The sequence below is a fragment of the Oncorhynchus mykiss genome, chromosome 27 (assembly GCF_057628025.1).
Source record: "Oncorhynchus mykiss isolate SJ-2025 chromosome 27, ASM5762802v1, whole genome shotgun sequence".
Classification (NCBI taxonomy): Eukaryota; Metazoa; Chordata; class Actinopteri; order Salmoniformes; family Salmonidae; genus Oncorhynchus; species Oncorhynchus mykiss.
Window position 1 is genome coordinate 6,297,253 of NC_143048.1, and position 19,872 is coordinate 6,317,124.

The 19,872-nt window shown below is 43.7% G+C and overlaps 1 protein-coding gene across 1 annotated transcript in view; it reads left to right on the plus strand.

Moving 5' to 3' along the window:
* Positions 1-6,793, plus strand: part of grik4 (glutamate ionotropic receptor kainate type subunit 4) — a 455,986-nt gene extending 449,193 nt beyond the window's left edge. The window contains exons 17-21 of the mRNA XM_036965131.2: positions 1,718-1,883; positions 2,394-2,619; positions 3,242-3,370; positions 3,627-3,745; positions 4,971-6,793. Of these exons, the coding sequence (XP_036821026.2) occupies positions 1,718-1,883; positions 2,394-2,619; positions 3,242-3,370; positions 3,627-3,745; positions 4,971-5,372 (1,042 nt within the window). The 3' untranslated portion in view covers positions 5,373-6,793. The remainder of the gene's footprint in view (positions 1-1,717; positions 1,884-2,393; positions 2,620-3,241; positions 3,371-3,626; positions 3,746-4,970) is intronic.
* The last annotated feature ends 13,079 nt before the right edge of the window (positions 6,794-19,872 follow it).

Consider the following 19,872-nt stretch of genomic DNA (forward strand, 5'->3'; position numbering starts at 1 on the left):
GCAGCAGAGAGGTCAATGCCACAGGCAAAAGGTGAACCTCTAATTAGCAACCACTTATAAACCCTTAAGACGACACTATGATCATATCATGTATGTGCCCCTGCTCCAATTAGCCTACCACCTGGGCCCTGAATATTTCCTATTTCCTATCCAATTAAGAGTCTGATACTATACTTGATACTGTACCGCTGAGATAGTCTGTGTGAGTCTTTAAATGATACTTCATTTTGTTCATTAATTCAACCGTTTTTAAAAAACAAGCACACATAAAACTTGAAAAAGCCATAGATGCACATGAATGTAGTCATTGAGGATAACACACAATGAAGTCTGGTACTTATTTCCATTGTGGTCCATCTTGAGACAAGATGGCTAGGCACGGTCGAACCCGGTTGAACACAGTACGACAGCGAGATACCAAAACATAAAAACAAAGAAGAGGAACATCTATCCCATCGTTGCAGTTACATCATAAGGGTCATTCGTATGGGCACAGAAGACATCAAACAGTTTTTGACTTTATTTTTTAAAGATGCCCAGAGAGGATGTCATTTTTATGTGCAGAGGCAACTCATTCCACTCTGAGGCTCCAGTATACTAGACAGAACCTATCCCAGCATTACTCCTGAACCTGTATAAGCACACATTAGCAACACCTGATCTGGTGCTGGGATTGTGTGCATTCCTAACACGGGGAAAGTAATCAGTTAGATATCGGGGCACAGAACCATAAATACTCCTGCAAACCAAACTCAGTCTAATCTGGGACACCCTAGCCTCAACAGGCAGACAGTTGAGTTCCTGAAAGCAGCTCCTGCCTATGTGAGTACGTGGACTCACCTTCAATACTACCCTGATCAGCTTATTCTGGGCTATCTGGAGCTTCCCCTTCAGAAGCTTAGATAAGCCCCCAAACCAGGAAGTACTAGCGTAGTCAAAATGGCATTGAATGAAGGCAGTGGCTAGCACACTCAAGTCCTTATCAAACAGCTTGGACTTTCTTGCCAAAGATGTAGTCCTGACATTAACCTTCCGTAGCACCTTACTGGCCATGCTCACACCTCCCAAGCTTCCATCAAGGATGCATCCCAGATAGCTAACATAGGTTTTAGTAGGCAGCACCTCACCCCCTAACTCCACTTTGATTTCAGAGGACCTACACAATTTAGGTCTGGACCCAAAAGTAATTGCCTCAGTTTTACTTATGTGCAGAGATAGCTTATTATCTCCAAGCCATTTGCTAATGTTAGTAAGCTCTGTGCTAAGAATGCTCTCCAACATAGTTTTACTTTTGATGAGACACCATCCGCATAAAGGAAAATACGGCAAGAACAAGCATCTTTCATATTCTTTATATACAGTTAAAACCGTAGAGGCCCAAGCACGCTCCCCTGCGGAATGCCTTAACTCATTGGTTTTGCCTGAGACAGTGAACCATAAACCTCTACTGTACCTCTGATGTAGTCTGTGTGAGTCTATAGCTGATACTGTACCTCTGAGGTAGTCTGTGTGTGTCTAAATATGATACTGTACCTCTGAGGTAGTCTGTGTGAGTCTATAGCTGATACTGTACCTCTGAGGTAGTCTGTGTGAGTCTAAATATGATACTGTACCTCTGAGGTAGACTGTGTGAGTCTAAATATGATACTGTACCTCTGAGGTAGTCTGTGTGAGTCTATAGCTGATATTGTATCACTGAGGTAGTCTGTCCCTCCAGGTGGGCGTTCACCCTGATCATCATCTCGTCCTACACGGCCAACCTGGCTGCCTTCCTCACTGTCCAGAGGATGGAGGTGCCCATCGAGTCAGTGGACGACCTGGCTGATCAGACGGCCATCGAGTACGGCACCATGCACGGGGGCTCCACCATGACCTTCTTCCAGGTGAAGGGCACACACACACACACACACACACACACACTTACACACACATGCATACCACACACACGGCCCCCTCCACTATAATAGATGACCTGTCACTGATCTTCTCTTAGACCCTGTCACCTCACTGTCTGTCCCCCGCTCCACCTCCAATGACTATGGCTTATCTGTTTCCTGTCTGATTGTCAATATACTCTTCCCCCTGAAGAAACGCTCAGTGCTGCACCTGGAGAGATAGGCAGTGTGGGTCAGCCGCTGACTTTCCCTTTCAGCCTATGTAGCTGGCCTCAAAGCAGGCTTTCATCTGTCAAAGAGAAAGAGAATGGGTGGAGACAGCGAGAGAAAGACAAAGACCGAAAGGGAGCTCCTCTCTCTCTCCTTTAGATTCCTGTGGGGCCTCTTTTGTTCTCCAGAGCCCAAAGCATGCTCTCAGCCCTCAGATCAGACCAGATCTGACCGTTCTTCTCCCTCTTCTTGTCACATGACCCCCCCCCCCCCCCCCCTATATCACAGAACTCGCGCTACCAGACGTACCAGCGCATGTGGAACTTCATGCACTCCAAGCAGCCCAGTGTGTTTGTGAAGAGCACGGAGGAGGGCATCGCCCGCGTGGTCAACTCCAACTATGCCTACCTGCTAGAGAGCACCATGAACGAGTACTACCGGCAGCGCAACTGTAACCTCACCCAGATAGGAGGTCTGCTGGACACCAAGGGCTACGGCATCGGCATGCCAGTGGGTAAGTGTGGAGGGAAGATGGGGAGGAGAGAATGGCATGGAGGAGAAGGAGGGGTGGGTAGGTAGGAGAAGGAGAGAGTACCGATTTTACACAACTCCAACTGGAGCGGGCATTTTTGGGGGGCAAATGTATGGGTTTTCTCTGCTCACTCTCCTTAGTGCGTTTTTTATGAAAAGGAAATGCTGTCACTACATCCCTTTCACAGTCCAGGAACAGTGGAGCGAACTGGAATGAGTGAAATTATTTTAATCGACTCTTGGTATGGACTGGAGTTGCTGCTTGAAAAATCTATATTTTACTGTTCAAAGTGAAACCAGCAAATGCATTGGTTTTTGTCTCTGAAAAGTGTTTCCCAAACCCCCAGCCATGCCACATACCAGTATTTGTTCAATTTGGAAAACACTGCCTTAGTATACAGTGTGGGATATGCAAATCATAGGTCATAGGAAGGTTACGTTGACGCACACACGTACAGACTAGCACTTATTGTAAACTGCACTCATCGCAATGCATAAAAAACACATGCTACAGGAAACCTCCCAGGAATTCATCGATATGCTCACTCATTGACGAGATGGCCTTTGCAGGGCGGTGACCCTCTGCACATCTCCTCCCTCCTCAGGGTCAGTGTACCGGGATGAGTTTGACCTTGCCATCCTCAAGCTGCAAGAAGACAACCGTCTAGAGATCTTGAAGAGGAAATGGTGGGATGGTGGCAAGTGTCCAAAGGAGGAGGATCACCGTGCTAAAGGTGCTATTACTCCTCCATCTGTCATTATCTCTCTCTCTCTATCCATTCATCCATCCCCTTGTCCGCCCCCTCTCATCTTACCCACCCTATTTAGACAGGTGTAGTATCAGGGTCACTGAGATACTGTGTGTGTGTGTGTGTGTGTGTGTGTGTGTGTGTGTGTGCGCACAGTGGGGGGGCGTGTGTGTATATATGTGCGTTGTATATGTGTGTGCGTTTGTGACTCTCTCTATTTCTCTCTCTCCCACCCCCTCAGGACTAGGCATGGAAAACATAGGCGGTATCTTCGTGGTGCTGGTGTGTGGTCTCCTGGTGGCCATCTTCATGGCGGTGCTGGAGTTTATGTGGTTTCTGCGGCAGACGCCCGGAACAGAGGTGAGAGAGGGCTATTTTACCTGCATCTGCTTTGTCTCCCTCTCCCCACCCTGATGCTCTCTTCTCCCAGACCCAGCTCAACTCCAGGAGCAGCAATCCCCACAAGCCCACTATGCTGCCTCACACATGGGGAAACATACAGCTTCCTATCCCTGCCACCTCTTGCAGAGTGGGCGCCATTGCCTTTATTTGCCTCCAAGACCTTACAGCACAAAGCCAAAGATAATACCCGACATACAGTATCTAACTGTCAATCTACAGGCCTTTAGGTAATAGACTTCAGCTGCCTCCACTGGTAGTGAATGTGGCTTCAAATGCTGTGCTTTTTTTCTTGAATAACCTCAAAAATCAGCCCCCTTTGAATTAACATTAACACGTCATTTCGTGGTTTGACATTTATATTATTTCCGTTTCTGCAGTATTTTTCTGTCATGTTTTTCTTTGCGAAATATGATTTTTTTTTCCAATTGGATTTGTTCCCAACACAATACAATGTGATAAAAAAATATATAATAATATCTAAATAAACCAGCATGTTTACAGAAAAGCCTATGCCACCTGACTTATTGGGGGGGGGGGGGGACTAGGAAATGAAGTGAGTGTGTGTGCGTACAAGCTGTCTATCTATCTAGTTGCTTATTTGGATTGACTTATTTGACTTTTGTCAGATGGCATGGCTCATAACCCACACAGTGCCTCTGTAAGCGTATCCCTTCTATCACATGGTACAAAGGGAGATGCCATGGGCCAACACAGTTAGAAAGATGTACTGTGTGACTACATCCCTGTTCTTCTCTCCTCACAGAGAGGAAACAGGCACACTAGCACACACAGATACAGTAACGCCCATTTAATGCAGTTTGGGCAATATGGGCAATTAGTCTTGCGTTATGGAGATGACAATGGCTAAATGTAGAATGTAACCAATATTTCACAATCATTTCATATAATAAATAAGAATGTTAAACAATCTAGAGGAAATATATCAATATTTAACCGTCAGTTGTCTGTTTTTCTTTGAAGACTCTAGGTTGTTGTTACATTTTCGCAACAAACTACGTCTTCAGTTCCTTTTGTTAGATATTGTCACATTTAAATGTCCAGTACATCCAATTCTATCTTATTTGTGTGGCTGTTGTCTGTCCGTCAGTCTCTGATCTTGCAGTGTGTCAGTGAGATCTCCCGGCCTCTCTCTCTTCCCTCTCTCTCCCTGTGTGTGTTGCAGCTGTCGGTGTGTGAGGAGATGCTACGGGAGCTCCAGGGGATCGTCCTGTGCCGGGACAGCCTACAGCTGAGGCGTCGGCGGGGGACAACCATGCTCCGTCCTCGCTCCCTGCCCCTGGAAGAGCGCCGGGCAAGGGCGGCTGCCGTCAGCCTGAGCAATGGCAAGTTGTGTGGCGCTGCCGCCGGCCTGCCCCTCTCCGAGCCCCTCTCCCACAGACTGGCGCAGGAGGCGGCTTTGGTGGCGCGTGGCTGCAGCCACATCCGCATCTGCCCCGAGTGCAGGCGCTTCCAGGGGCTGCGCGCCATGCGTCCCGGGGGAGGCCCCAGCCACGGTGCCTCGCCCACCCACAGCGAGGAGAGCATAGAGTGGGAGAAAACGACCAACAGCAGCGAACCCGAATAACAATGACCCCCTCCCCCTTGACCTGGACAACCCTTTTTACCTACCTAGACCACCACACACCCACTGTACCCAGTAGGCACATCTCCACAAGGGCAACAGGGGGCATCATGGGAAGGTCATGTGGTACTGTGACAGGAGCTGCCTTGATCCTGGTGTATTTGATCTGGGAGGACGGTGGCTGGGGCATTGGCTTTGGCTGTGGAAATTCTGGGCACGTCCCCCCTGGAAGGGATCTTTGAGTTGAGTGGAGCTCTGGAATGATGCCCTGGGCTTAGTGTTGGAACTCCCGTTGAACATGTCCATAGAGACTACCAGAGGAAGTCCGTGAGGTGGGACACGACCTCTCTGTATGGGCTGTCTGTCTCGAAGGCCCTATGCCCTGTCTAGGATGTGAAGGACACAGGTTATGGGGCATTTGTACTATGCAGTATTTTCTGTCACTCGTGCTAATTGTTGATTTGTTTATAAATTATTTGTCCTTTTGTTGTGTTCTTGATATTGATCACATTGTTACTCTTCTATTGTTCTCTGAGACAATACCATTTTTTATTTTCCCGAGAACTGTGGACGTTTTTGCCTTTTCAGAGCTAAAAACAGAGAACGCATAGAAAAAGACTTCCAAGTGCCGACAAAACCGAGGATATTGAGTGATGGGAAAGCACCACGGCCTTGAGACGACGACGACGACGACAAAGAGAACTGAACATGAAGACAAACACAATGACTTGTTTTATAACAGTGACCGTATTCTATATGGAACATGTGTTTGCAACATATTTCCGAAAGACAGCAACACATGTCAGCAGGTGTGATGCTGATGATTGGAGGGGAGAATGAGTTTCCCGTTCAACCAATTTGCCCAGAGACACAAAGAACCCCAATGTAATCAGAAATAGTCCTCATTCGTTCCCTTTGCGCATGTGTGGGCCCTGTCTCTTGATATTGCCCCCAGATCACAAGTCATAAACAATACCAGGAACCACAACATACCACCATTTTGAGTTTCTTTCCATTGTCCACTGTGGTATACAGTATCATATGAATCCCATATACTGTAAGAAATTGGTATTGGTTTGCTATTTCCAATTTGTGCCCTCCATTCCCTCTGTTCAACTCACTCTCTTTGTCATCGTGCTGCACCATTGCCTCGACATGACTCAGACACAATCTCTGCGGCGTGCACTACACAGAAATGCACACAGTCACACATGCAGGCACACAGGCATGTGCACACACACACGGACACATCGCACACAAACAATACACGCAGCCAATGCAGATAGTCACACTGCAGAGGTAGTCATACTGAGATGGTGGCATTGGGAAGAATTCAACACATTCCAGAACAAATTAAAACTCCCAGTAAATGTTTTCTACAGGAATTTTACTCTGATTTATTAAAGACTCCACCCAAAATGAAACATTGTCTGACTTTTTCATAAGTCTGAGGGGTTTGAAGTCTTTTATGTGACATTTGTTCCTGGATTCCCATTTTGTAAATTCCGCAAATATAATTTTGAAAAAGGATATGGTGCCAATTATTCCCATTAATTTAGGATATAGGCCTGCAGATTTCCCAATGATAACAAACCTCAATTTTGGGGTGAGCTATCCCTGTAACCATCAGCAGAGACCGTATTCATTTGGCACCAAACGGAACAAAAAGGACTGAAACAGGGAGGGCCTACTTGAACTTGTCCAATGAGAAACAATCATTTTCATTTTCCTTTGCCATTTTTTTCTTTAAAAAAAAAAAAGTGTTTTCCATCACATGCCTTAATTAATGAATACAATCCTTGTAATGAAATGAAGGCCATCCCCGTCCAGATTGGATTTGTAGAAGCAAAGCTGTACTTTCTCCATGTGTTCATTCAAGTTGATTTAGTCAATGTACCATATCGCAAATTCATTGATGTGGCATGTAGTGTTACTCATTTTCCTTTAGGAAGTTTAATGTTTTATATGTTGCTGGTGGTGTCCTTGGGATTCATTGTTTTGTCTGTGCTTTTCTACTAAATTGACTAAAATGAGTGGGCGAAAGTGAACAACTGTGGTCTGTCTGTTGATGGATCCGTCTCCTTGACGATGCCCAAGGGGTGTGCCACTCGTATGTCAAGAGTGCCTGAAACCAGGCCATCTTGACAAAGTATTCGATTGGAGGCGTCCAGGTATGTCAGGTTCATTTGTATTTGTCACATCCAGTCTAAAATCTGAACCTTTCATCTGAAGGGACTCTTTCAGGCATTTGAATTAAATCCACTATTAAGTTGATTTCATTCATCTCTAAAAATTGCTTTTCAAGGCATCTATACAAAGTGCCAGTCAAACACCGGATTTCCGCACAGGATATGCATTCTCCTGCCTTAGTGTACTTGGTTGAAAGTGTATGACCTAGGCCATGCATTTTTACAATGATGTTAATGAAATGACTGAGCAGATAGCTTAGTTTGGGTCAATGAGGGTCTGAGACTGTAGAAGGAACTGTTGTCTATTTTCATAATGCCTTAAATCTATATCCCTTACGGCAGCAGGCCACAAATGCAAAAGGTCCCTTAAGAACAGTGGTATTCAAAGTTTTTCAGCAGGGGCACACATTTTTTCCACCAGAATTTCTGGGTACACCATTTTCTTCCCAATAATTTATTGCGACCCCACCTCAAATATTATGGCACAACCTTAAAATCATTATGTTTATTACATCAACAATAAACCATAAATCCATTGTATTTTCCTCATATACAGAAACCAATAAATACATTTACTCAATAAAATTATATTTTCTAATTATCTTTCTCAGAAAATGTTTAATATTGTTCCATACAATAATCTGTACTCGTAATGTTTTGTTCCTAATATACACTGATTGAGTGTAAAAAACATTAGGAACACCTGCTCTTTCCATGACATAGACTGACCAGGTGTATCATGGTGAAAGCTATGATGCCTTATTGATGTCACTTGTTAAATCCACTTCAGTCAGTGTACTGTAGATGAAGGAGAGGAGGTTAAAGAACCATTTTTAAACATTGAGACAATTGAGACATGGATTGTGTATGTGTGACATTCAGAGAATGAATGGGCAAGACTACCATACCCCATTCAAGTGCCTTTAAATGGGGTATGGTAGTAGGTGCCAGGCGCACCAGTTAGTGTTTTAAGAACTGCAATGCTGCTGGGTTTTTGGCGCTCAACAGTTTCCCGTGTGTATCTAGAATGGTCCACCACCCAAAGGACATCCAGCCATATTAACACAACGATGGGATGTATTGGAGTCAACATGGGCCGGCATCCCTGTGGAACGCTTTCGACACCTTGTAGAGTCCATGCCCTGACGAAAGGGCGAAAGGGAGTGCAGCTCAATATTAGGAAGGTGGTGTTAATGTTTTGTACACTCAGTGTGTATATACTGTATATATACAGTGGGGCAAAAAAGTATTTAGTCAGCCACCAATTGTGCAAGTTCTCCCACTTAAAAAGATGAGAGAGGCCTGTAATTTTCATCATAGGGACACTTCAACTATGACAGACAAAATGAGAAAAAAAATCCAGAAAATGACATTGTAGGATTTTTTATGAATTTATGTGCAAATTATGGTGGAAAATAAGTATTTGATCACCTACAAACAAGCAAGATTTCTGGCTCTCACAGATCTGTAACTTCTTCTTTAAGAGGCTCCTCTGTCCTCCACTCGTTACCTGTATTAATGGCACCTGTTTGAACTTGTTATCAGTATAAAAGACACCTGTCCACAACCTCAAACAGTCACACTCCAAACTCCACTATGGCCAAGACCAAAGAGCTGTCAAAGGACACCAGAAACAAAATTGTAGACCTGCACTAGGCGAAGGAAAACTGAATCTGCAATAGGTAAGCAGCTTGGTTTGAAGAAATCAACTGTAGGAGCAATTATTAGGAAATGGAAGACATACAAGACCACTGATAATCTCCCTCGATCTGGGGCTCCACGCAAGATCTCACCCCGTGGGGTCAAAATGATCACAAGAATGGTGAGCAAAAATCCCAGAACCACACGGGGGGACCTAGTGAATGACCTGCAGAGGGCTGGGACCAAAGTAACAAAGCCTACCATCAGTAACACACTACGCCGCCAGGGACTCAAATCCTGCAGTGCCAGACGTGTCCCCCTGCTTAAGCCAGTACATGTCCAGGTCCGTCTGAAGTTTGCTAGAGAGCATTTGGATGAACCAGAAGAAGATTGGGAAAATGTCATATGGTCAGATGAAACCAAAATATTACTTTTTGGTAAAAACTCAACTCGTCGTGTTTGGAGGACAAAGAATGCTGAGTTGCATCCAAAGAACACCATACCTACTGTGAAGCATGGGGGTGGAAACATCATGCTTTGGGGCTGTTTTTCTGCAAAGGGACCAGGACGACTGATCCGTGTAAAGGAAAGAATGGATGGGGCCATGTATCGTGAGCAAGGGCATTGAAGATGAAACGTGGCTGGGTCTTTCAGCATGACAATGATCCCAAACACACCGCCCGGGCAACGAAGGAGTGGCTTCGTAAGAAGCATTTCAAGGTCCTGGAGTGGCCTAGCCAGACTCCAGATCTCAACCCCATAGAAAATCTTTGGAGGGAGTTGAAAGTCCGTGTTGCCCAGCAACAGCCCCAAAACATCACTGCTCTAGAGGAGATCTGCATGGAGGAATGGGCCAAAATACCAGCAACAGTGTATGAAAACCTTGTGAAGACTTACAGAAAACATTTGACCTCTGTCATTGCCAACAAAGGGTATATAACAAAGTATTGAGATAAGCTTTTGTTATTGACCAAATACTTATTTTCCACCATCATTTTCAAATAAATTCATTAAAAGTCCTACAATGTGATTTTCTGGAAAAATACTTTCTGGATTTTTTTTCTCATTTTGTCTGTCATAGTTGAAGTGTACCTATGATGAAAATTACAGGCCTTTCTCATCTTTTTAAGTGGGAGAACTTGCACAATTGGTGGCTGACTGAATACTTTTTTGCCCAACTGTATATACAGTATACATATATATATATATATTATGTTTTGTTTTGTACATTTTGCCGACCCCACTACAGCCTAGCTTTGAATACCACTTTTTAAGAACGTTCTCTTGCTTCAATACTAGAAAATCGCTAGTGAATTCCTTTAGTAGCCAATGCCACCACATTCAACAAATATGAAGTTCATATTCCCCATTAAAAGTCCCTCAATTACACCAAATATGGTGTTGCAACTTAACAATTCCTTTACTCGTGATATGCACAGCCATACTTTTCCTTAGTTTGATTTTACAAATAGACTTAGGATCATCATCTGTTTTCAAAAGATTCGATTTCTTCTCATGTCTGTTCATTTTACCACTGAAGACCAGTCCGACATGTTTCCATACAATGTGAATACCCGTAAATACGTTTCGTTTAATGCTCTACGAGAAGTTTTACCCTGTGAGTGAAGTCGTCCTGGTTTTGCTGTGTGACTATTCTCTGAGAGGTGTTTGCTGTACAGTGTGTTTGTTTTTGAGCTCCTAAAGATACAGAGAGAGGGGTTAAAGAATAAGCTGTACAGCGCTCATTGTTATATCATATAGAGGCTATAGTGTCAATCCTCTTATGGAACTTTATTGTCGTAGGTGTGTGAATACAGAATGCTCAACAAGGGTTTCCCAATGGAGGTTCCAGGGGCTCTTTGTTTCTACAAGCCCTCACCTTAACCAGTATCCACATCAAATTGAACTTGTGTGAACACACACACACACACACCCACGTCCACATACAAGCACACACATACTGCACACACAGTCTACAGGCATGATGAATTATGATGCATTCAAGCATTCCATCTGCAGGTTTTTCTATAAGGAGATTGTATGTAGTTGCTAGGTCACAGAGGTTGCATACAAAATGGCACCCTTTTGCTATTCCCCGCTCTGGACAAAATAAGTGTGCACTATACAGGGAATAGGGCGCCGTTTGGGACAGACACTGAGACAACGTGGGGTCAGCTGGATGAACTCCCGAGTTTAGGGAATGGATAGTGGGATTCTGTGCTCCCAACTTTTATGCATCGAAAACATTTACAGACGTTCAATCAAGCGTAGTTGGAATAAGATTGCCAATTACCTTGAAGGCTAAAGGGAGTTGAATTGGAATGAAGAGGAATCGTCATGTAGAACTAGCACTCTGAGACTTTCACTGGGAGACCCTGAGTAGGGTGGCAGGATTTGGCTGCTATATTTTATATGCTTTATTTTCTTATGTTGTCATTTTTATTCCAATATAAATACATTTCTTAAAACATAAACCGCCGATCTGAGGGTTTCCTGTTTGTCCTATTGTCTTTATTCAACGTTGTCAGGCCATGCAAAATTTTCACACGTATGGTGAACAATATTCACAGGTAAATTGGCAGGTATCCTAGCAGTTAGAGGGGCGATCCAGCACCCGGAGAGTTTGCTAGATCGAATCTGTCGGGAAGTGAGTTGGCCACTGAAGGGTTGCTGGTGTCAAATCATAGATGCCATTGCCTGCCTCTGTGCCTTTGAGCAAGGCCCTTAATCCACCACAACACAGTGTGGAAGCCCCGGCACCTCTCCAAAACCTGTATATGTATATATATGTATGTCTTACGGAGGGGTTGGGTTAAAAGCGGAAGTCAAATTTAAGTTGGACATTGTGTGCACTTGACCAATAAAGTGATTTTTTTATTTTCTTATTTTAAAAAAACAACTATTTTCTATATTGTATAATAATAGTGAAGACATCAAAACTATGAAATAACACATATGGAATCATGTAGTAACCAAAAAAGTGTTAAACAAATCAAAAATATATTTGAGATTCTTCAGAGTAACCACCCTTTGCCTTGATGACAGCTTTCCACACTCTTGGCATTCTCTCAACCAGCTTCATGAGGTAGTCACCTGGAATGCATTTCAATTAATAGCTGTGCCTTGTTAGAAGTTCATTTGTGGAATTTCTTTCCTTCTTAAGGCTACTTTGAAGAATCTCAAATATAAAATATATATTGATTAGTTTAACACTTTTTTAATTACTACATGATTCCATTTGTGTTATTTCATAGTGTTGATGTCTTCACTATTATTCTACAATGTAGAAAATAGTAAAAATAAAGAAAAACCCTTGAATCACTAGGTGTGTCCAATCTTTTGACTGGTACTGTATGTCAATATGTCTTTGTTGTACATTTTTTGGCATCAAACTGGTGGCAGTTGCGAAAAAAGTCAATAGTTGAATGAGTTGCAGAGGTAATTGAAAATAATGCCATTGTTGATTTAGAAGCTTTTTTTCATTAATTAGGCTATTTTTTCTTGAACCATATGGTTTATCTACTAGAACTCATGGACATTATGGACACAGATATATACAGTGCCTTGCGAAAGTATTCGGCCCCCTTGAACTTTGCAACCTTTTGCCACATTTCAGGCTTCAAACATAAAGATATAAAACTGTATTTTTTTGTGAAGAATCAACAACAAGTGGGACACAATCATGAAGTGGAACGACATTTATTGGATATTTCAAACTTTTTTAACAAATCAAAAACTGGAAAATTGGGCGTGCAAAATTATTCAGCCCCCTTAAGTTAATACTTTGTAGCGCCACCTTTTGCTGTGATTACAGCTGTAAGTGGCTTGGGGTATGTCTCTATCAGTTTTGCACATCGAGAGACTGAATTTTTTTCCCATTCTTCCTTGCAAAACAGCTCGAGCTCAGTGAGGTTGGATGGAGAGCATTTGTGAACAGCAGTTTTCAGTTCTTTCCACAGATTCTCGATTGGATTCAGGTCTGGACTTTGACTTGGCCATTCTAACACCTGGATATGTTTATTTTTGAACCATTCCATTGTAGATTTTGCTTTATGTTTTGCATCATTGTCTTGTTGGAAGACAAATCTCCATCCCAGTCTCAGGTCTTTTGCAGACTCCATCAGGTTTTCTTCCAGAATGGTCCTGTATGTGGCTCCATCCATCTCCCCATCAATTTTAACCATATTCCCTGTCCCTGCTGAAGAAAAGCAGGCCCAAACCATGATGCTGCCACCACCATGTTTGACAGTGGGGATGGTGTGTTCAGCTGTGTTGCTTTTACGCCAAACATAACGTTTTGCATTGTTGCCAAAAAGTTCAATTTTGGTTTCATCTGACCAGAGCACCTTCTTCCACATGTTTGGTGTGTCTCCCAGGTGGCTTAAACTTCTTCACAACAGTATCTCGGACCTGCCTGGTGTGTTCTTTGTTCTTCATGATGCTCTCTGCACTTTTAACGGACCTCTGAGACTATCACAGTGCAGGTGCATTTATACGGAGACTTGATTACACACAGGTGGATTGTATTTATCATCATTAGTCATTTAGGTCAACATTGGATCATTCAGAGATCCTCACTGAACTTCTGGAGAGAGTTTGCTGCACTGAAAGTAAAGGGGCTGAATAATTTTGCACGCCCAATTTTTCAGTTTTTGATTTGTTAAATTTTTTAAAAATATCCAATAAATGTTGTTCCACTTCATGATTGTGTCCCACTTGTTGTTGATTCTTCACAAAAAAATACAGTTTTATATCTTTATGTTTGAAGCCTGAAATGTGGCAAAAGGTCGCAAAGTTCAAGGGGGCCGAATAATTTCGCAAGGCACTGTAAATAAAACTGTATATGGATTCAAGTTATTCAAGTATAAATGACCAAGGTTACGATATATTGCCATACATTTTCTGTTAATTACCCAAATTACTAAAGATTTGCAACCCTATTCACAACTCAATCTGTCTGCATTTCCTCAATGGGGTTTTCTCTACCTCTATCCATGACTGCAGCGATGACACCTCAGAGATGGCTACAACTTCTTTATATTGTTACCCAACCCCAGTTCTCCCTCTCCTTTTCTCTCGTCATACAGATGCCTCTCTAGACAAGGGCCTGTATTCATAAGACGTCTCCGAGTAGGAGTGCTGGTCTAGGATCAGGGCCTCCCTCTCCACCTAGTCTTATTCATGATGATCTAAAAGGCTAATCTGATCCTAGATCAGCACCCATACTCTGATACAGTGTATGAAGACTGGCCCAAACCACCATTTGCACTAAAGTTGGCATTGCATAGCCTACCAACACATCACCACCTGTGTGCCGTGTTGAGCTCTGCTTGTCGTGAGATAGACTTCTCATCCCCTGCGATCTCCGCTGCTAGCACAACATAAATAAAGCAGATCACCATCCAGCAGCCTCGGAGATGCAGGAATTGATCAAATGGACGCAAACTTAAGGCCTGCAGTCCATGTGTGACTCCCCTGGCATCGCCATGGAAGTTGGAACCCATTCTGATTTGAATGAGGCAATAGAATTCTCTCTAGATAGGATGGGGATGATACTGGGTTTTGCCCCAAAACTCAATACTGTTTCCTGTAATGAAGAATCTATGGCTCTTAGTCTTTTTTAAACTTTTATTTATTTGATTTATTTCACCTTTATTTAACCAGGTAGGCCAATTGAGAACAAGTTCTCATTTACAACTGCGACCTGGCCAAGATAAAGCAAAGCAGTGCAACAAAAACAACAACACAGAGTTACACATAAATAAATGTACAGTCAATAACACAATAGAAAAATCTATGTACAGTATGTGCTAATGTAGAAGAGTAGGGGGGTAAGGCAATAAATAGGCCATGGAGGCAAAATAATTACAATTCAGCATTAACATTGGAGTGATAGATGTGCAGATGATGATGTGCAAGTAGAGATACTGAGGTGCAAAAGAGCAAGAGGATAAGTAACAATATGGGGACGAGGTAGTTGGGTGTGCTATTTACAGATTGGCTGTGTACAGGTACAGTGATCGGTGGGCTGCTCTGACAGCTGATGCTTAAAGTTAGAGAGGCAGATATAAGACTCCAGCTTCAGTGATTTTTGCAATTCGTTCCAGTCATTGACAGCAGAGAACTGGAAGGAAAGGCGGCCAAAGCAAGTGTTGGCTTTGGGGGTGACCAGTGAAATATACCTTCTGGTATATACGGGTGGGTGTTGCTATGGTGACCAGTGAGCTGAGATAAGGTGGGGCTTTACCTAAAATAGACTTATAGATGACCTGGAGCCAGTGGGTTTGGCAACGAATATGTAGTGAGGGCCAGCCAACGAGAGCATGCAGGTCGCAGTGGTGGGTAGTTTATGGGACTTTGGTGACAAAACGGATGGCACTCTGATAGACTACATCCAATTTACTGAGTAGAGTGTTGGAGACTATTTTGTAAATGACATTGCAAAAGTCAAGGATCGGTAGGATAGTCAGTTTTATGACGGTATGTTTGGCAGCATGAGTGAAGGAGGCTTTGTTGTGAAGTAGGAAGACGAATCTAGATTTAATTTTGGATTGAAGATGCTTAATGTGAGTCTGGAAGGAGAGTTTACATTCTAACCAGACACCTAAGTATTTGTAGTTGTCCATATATTCTCACAGTCCGAACCGTCCAGAGTAGTGCTGCTAGTCGGGCGGGAGGGTGCGGGCAGCAATCGGTTGAAGAGCATGCACTTAGTTTTACTTGCATTTAAAATCAGTTGGAGGCCTCGGAAGGAGTGTTATATGGCATTGAAGCACGTTTGGAGGTTTGTTAGCATGATGTCCAAAGAAAAGCCAGATGTATACAGAATGGTGTCGTCTGCGTAGAGGTGGATCAGAGAATCACCAGCAGCAAGAGCGATATCATTGATATATACAGAGAAAAGAGTCGGCCAAGAATTGACCCCTGTGGTACCCCCATAGAGACTGCCAGAGGTCCGGGCAACAGGCCCTCAGATTTGACACACTGAACTCTATCTGAGAAGTAGTTGGTGAACCAGGCGAGGCAGTCATTTGAGAAGCCAAGGCTATTGAGTCTGCGGTGATTGAGAATGTGGTGATTGACAGAGTCGAAAGCCTTGGCCAGGTCGATGAAGACGGCTGCACAGAACTGTCTTTTATCGATGGTGGTTATGATATCGTTTAGGACCTTGATCGTGGCTGAGGTGCACCCATGACCAGCTCGGAAACCAGATTGCATAGTGGAGAAGGTACGGTGGGATTCGAAATGGTCAGTGACCTGTTTGTTGACTTGGCTTTCAAAGATTTTAGAAAGGCAGCGCAGGATGGATATAGGTTTATAACAGTTTGGGTCTAGAGTGTCTCCGCTTTAAAGAGGGGGATGACCGCGGCAGCTTTCAAATCTTTGGGGATCTCAGACAATACAAAAGAGATGTTGAACAGGCTAGTAATAGGGGTTGCAACAATTTCGGCTGATCATTTTAGAAAAAGAGGGCCCGGATTGTCTTGCCCAGCTGATATGTAGGGATCCAGATTTTGCAGCTCTTTCAGAACATCAGCTGTCTGGATTTGGGTGAAGGAGAAGCGGGGCAAGTTTCTGCAGGGGGTCCTGAGATGCTGGCCTGGGATAGGGGTAGCCAGGAGGAAAGCATGGCCAGCCATAGAAAAATGCTTATTGACATTATCGTTTATCGTAGATTTATCGGCGGTGACAATGTTTCCTATCCTCAGGGTAGTGGGCAGCTGGTAGGAGGTTCTCTTATTCTCCATGGACTTTACGGTGTCCCAAAACTTTTTGAAATTAGTGCTACAGGATGCAAATTTCTGCTTGAAAAAGCTAGCCTTAGCTTTCCTAACTGACTGAGTATATTGGTTCGTGACTTCCCTGAAAAGTTGCATATCGCGGGGGCTATTCGATGCTAATGCAGAATGCCACAGGATGCTTTTGTGCTGGTCAAGGGCAGTCAAGTCTGGGGTAAACCAAGGGCTATATCTGTTCTTAGTTCTACATTTTTTTAATAGGGCATGCTTATTTAAGATGGTGAGGAAAGCACTTTTAAAGAACAACCAGGCATCCTCTACTGACTGGATGAGGTCAATATCCTTCCAGGATACCCGGGCCAGGTGGATTAGAAAGGCCTGCTCGCTGAAGTGTTTTAGGGAGCGTTTGACAGTGATGAGGGGTGGTCGTTATGCACGCAGGCAATGAGGCAATGGTCTCTGAGTTCCTGGTTGAAGACAGCAGAGGTGTATTTAGAACGCAAGTTGGTCAGGATGATATCTAAGAGAATGCCAATGGTTACAGATTTAGAGATGTATCTGGTAGGTTCCTTGATAATTTGTGTGAGATTGAGGGCATCTAGCTTAGATTGTAGGACGGCCGGGGTGTTAAGCATGTCCCAGATTAGGTTACTTAACAGGACAAACTCTGAAGATAGATGTGGGGCAATCAATTCACATATGGTGTCCAGGACAAAGCTGGGGGCTGAAGGGGGTCTTTAACAAGCGGCAATGGTGAGAGACTTGTTTCTGGAAAGGTGATTTTTTTAAAGTAGAAGCGCGAATTGTTTGGGCACAGACCTGAATAGTATAATAGAACTCTGCAGGCTATCTCTGCAGTCTTTTGCAACTCCGCCGCCTTTGGCAGTTCTATCTTGTCAGAAAATGTTAAAGTTAGGGATGGAAATTTCAAGATTTTTTGTGGCCTTCCTGAGCCAGGATTGAGACACGGCTAGGACATCCGGGTTGGCGGAGTGTGCTAAAGCAGTGAGTAAAACAGACTTAGGGAGGAGGCTTCTGATGTTAATATGCATGAAACCAAGGCTTTTACGGTTACAGAAGTTTTAAAAAATGAGAGCGCCTGGGGAATGGGAGTGGAGCTAGGCGCTGCATCGCCTGGGTTAACCTCTACATCACCAGAGGAATTTAGGAGGAGTAGGATAAGGGTACGGCTAAGGGCTATAATAACTGGTTGTCTAGTGCGTTCGGAACAGAGTGTGAAAGGAGCAGATTTCTGTGCGCGAAAGAATAGATTCAAAGCATAATGTACAGACAAGGGTATGGTAGGATGTGAATACAGTGGAGGTAAACCTAGGCATTGAGTGACGATGAGAGAGGTTTTGTCTCTAGAAGCACCATTTATGCCAGGTGAGGTCACTGCATCTGTGGGGGGTGGAACAAACGGGCTAGCTAAGACATATTGAGCACGGCTGGAGGCTCTACAGTGAAATTAGACAATAATAACTAACCAGAACAGCAATGGACAAGGCATATTGACATTAGGGAGAGGCATGCATAGCCAAGTGATCATAGTGAGTAGCTAGGCAAGTTGGAGACACAGCGATTCAGACAGCTAGCGGGCCTGGGATAGCAGGCTAGCAAAAGGGCCTTCGGGGGACATCGCGACCGAAGAGCCTGTTGAAACTGGATCGGCGGGGCTCCATGTCGGCAGTAAAAGGGTCCAGGCCAATTGGCAAAGTAGGTATTGTAGCCCAAGAAATTGGCTGATGGACCTCTTCAGCTAGCCTGGAGATGGGCCTAGCTCACAAAAAGCAGTCCGATATGCTCTGGGTTGATATCACGCTGTGCAGACTGGCAGGAATTGACCGGGCTGAGGCTGGCTGATGTCCGTGTTAACAGTGATGACCACCAGCAGTGGCTAACATATCGGACACGCACGCACACACACACACACACAAAAAAACACACAGATGCTTTCACGGGCAATCGCAGCAGTGTGTAATGATTCATCAGCTGAAGACAATCTCAGATTTGTGATAGTGAGACAGTGATAGAAACCTGTACACCATGGAGTAAATAATCATGGCAGTATAGAGTATCAGCACACAGTATTATTTGCTCCAGTGTGCATCATGGGTTTACATCAGACGCTAACAGCTCTTTTTATGCATCTGCAGCAGATACGGCTGCCACTTAATTGACACAAATGACATCCTGTATCGCAACGATCAGACGATAGACTGTTTGAACCAGTGAAGTCATAGGGCTCATGTAAACCTTCCCACCAATGTGACCGAGGATAGAGTCTGGTGATTTCTGTCTACTTGTGGAGTTGCGATTCACAAACAAACTAATTGCAATGACATGACTAAAATGAAGTTGGGTTCATACTTCTTATTGGAGTGAATTTAAGGGAAGTGTGGATCGTTAGCTGCTGTGGAAGCACAAGGAAAACAGCAGAACGCAGCAGAGACGCCTACGGGCCCCAGTGGAGAAAGTGCTTCTTATGGTTGAAGAAGCAAATATTGGCGCTCAAATAAAGTTTCAGACTTCATCATGTGTTCATTGGTTGTAAGCACAAACTTAGCCTAAAGAACTTGTGCAGTTTTTTTTATTCTCATCTCTAAGGTAATGTGAGACGAGAGTAAAAAACTGCACAAGTCCTTGTAGACGACTCACAAATGAACAATCTTGGAAGATAAGTCTGTTTATCCCTTCTCCCTCAGGGAATATTAGGTTTAATCTAGCTACACAAAATCACATTTACTGGGCCATGGCTCTTTTTAATCATTTGTCTTTTACACTCCATTGTTTGTACCTCTTGGTTTCCCATTTCATCTATTTTTGAATAGTTTTATTTTCGTTGTATGTAACCACTACCGTTCAAAAGTTTGGTGTCACTTTTGAAAGACAAGCACATTTTTTTGTGCATTAAAATAGCATAAATATCAGAAA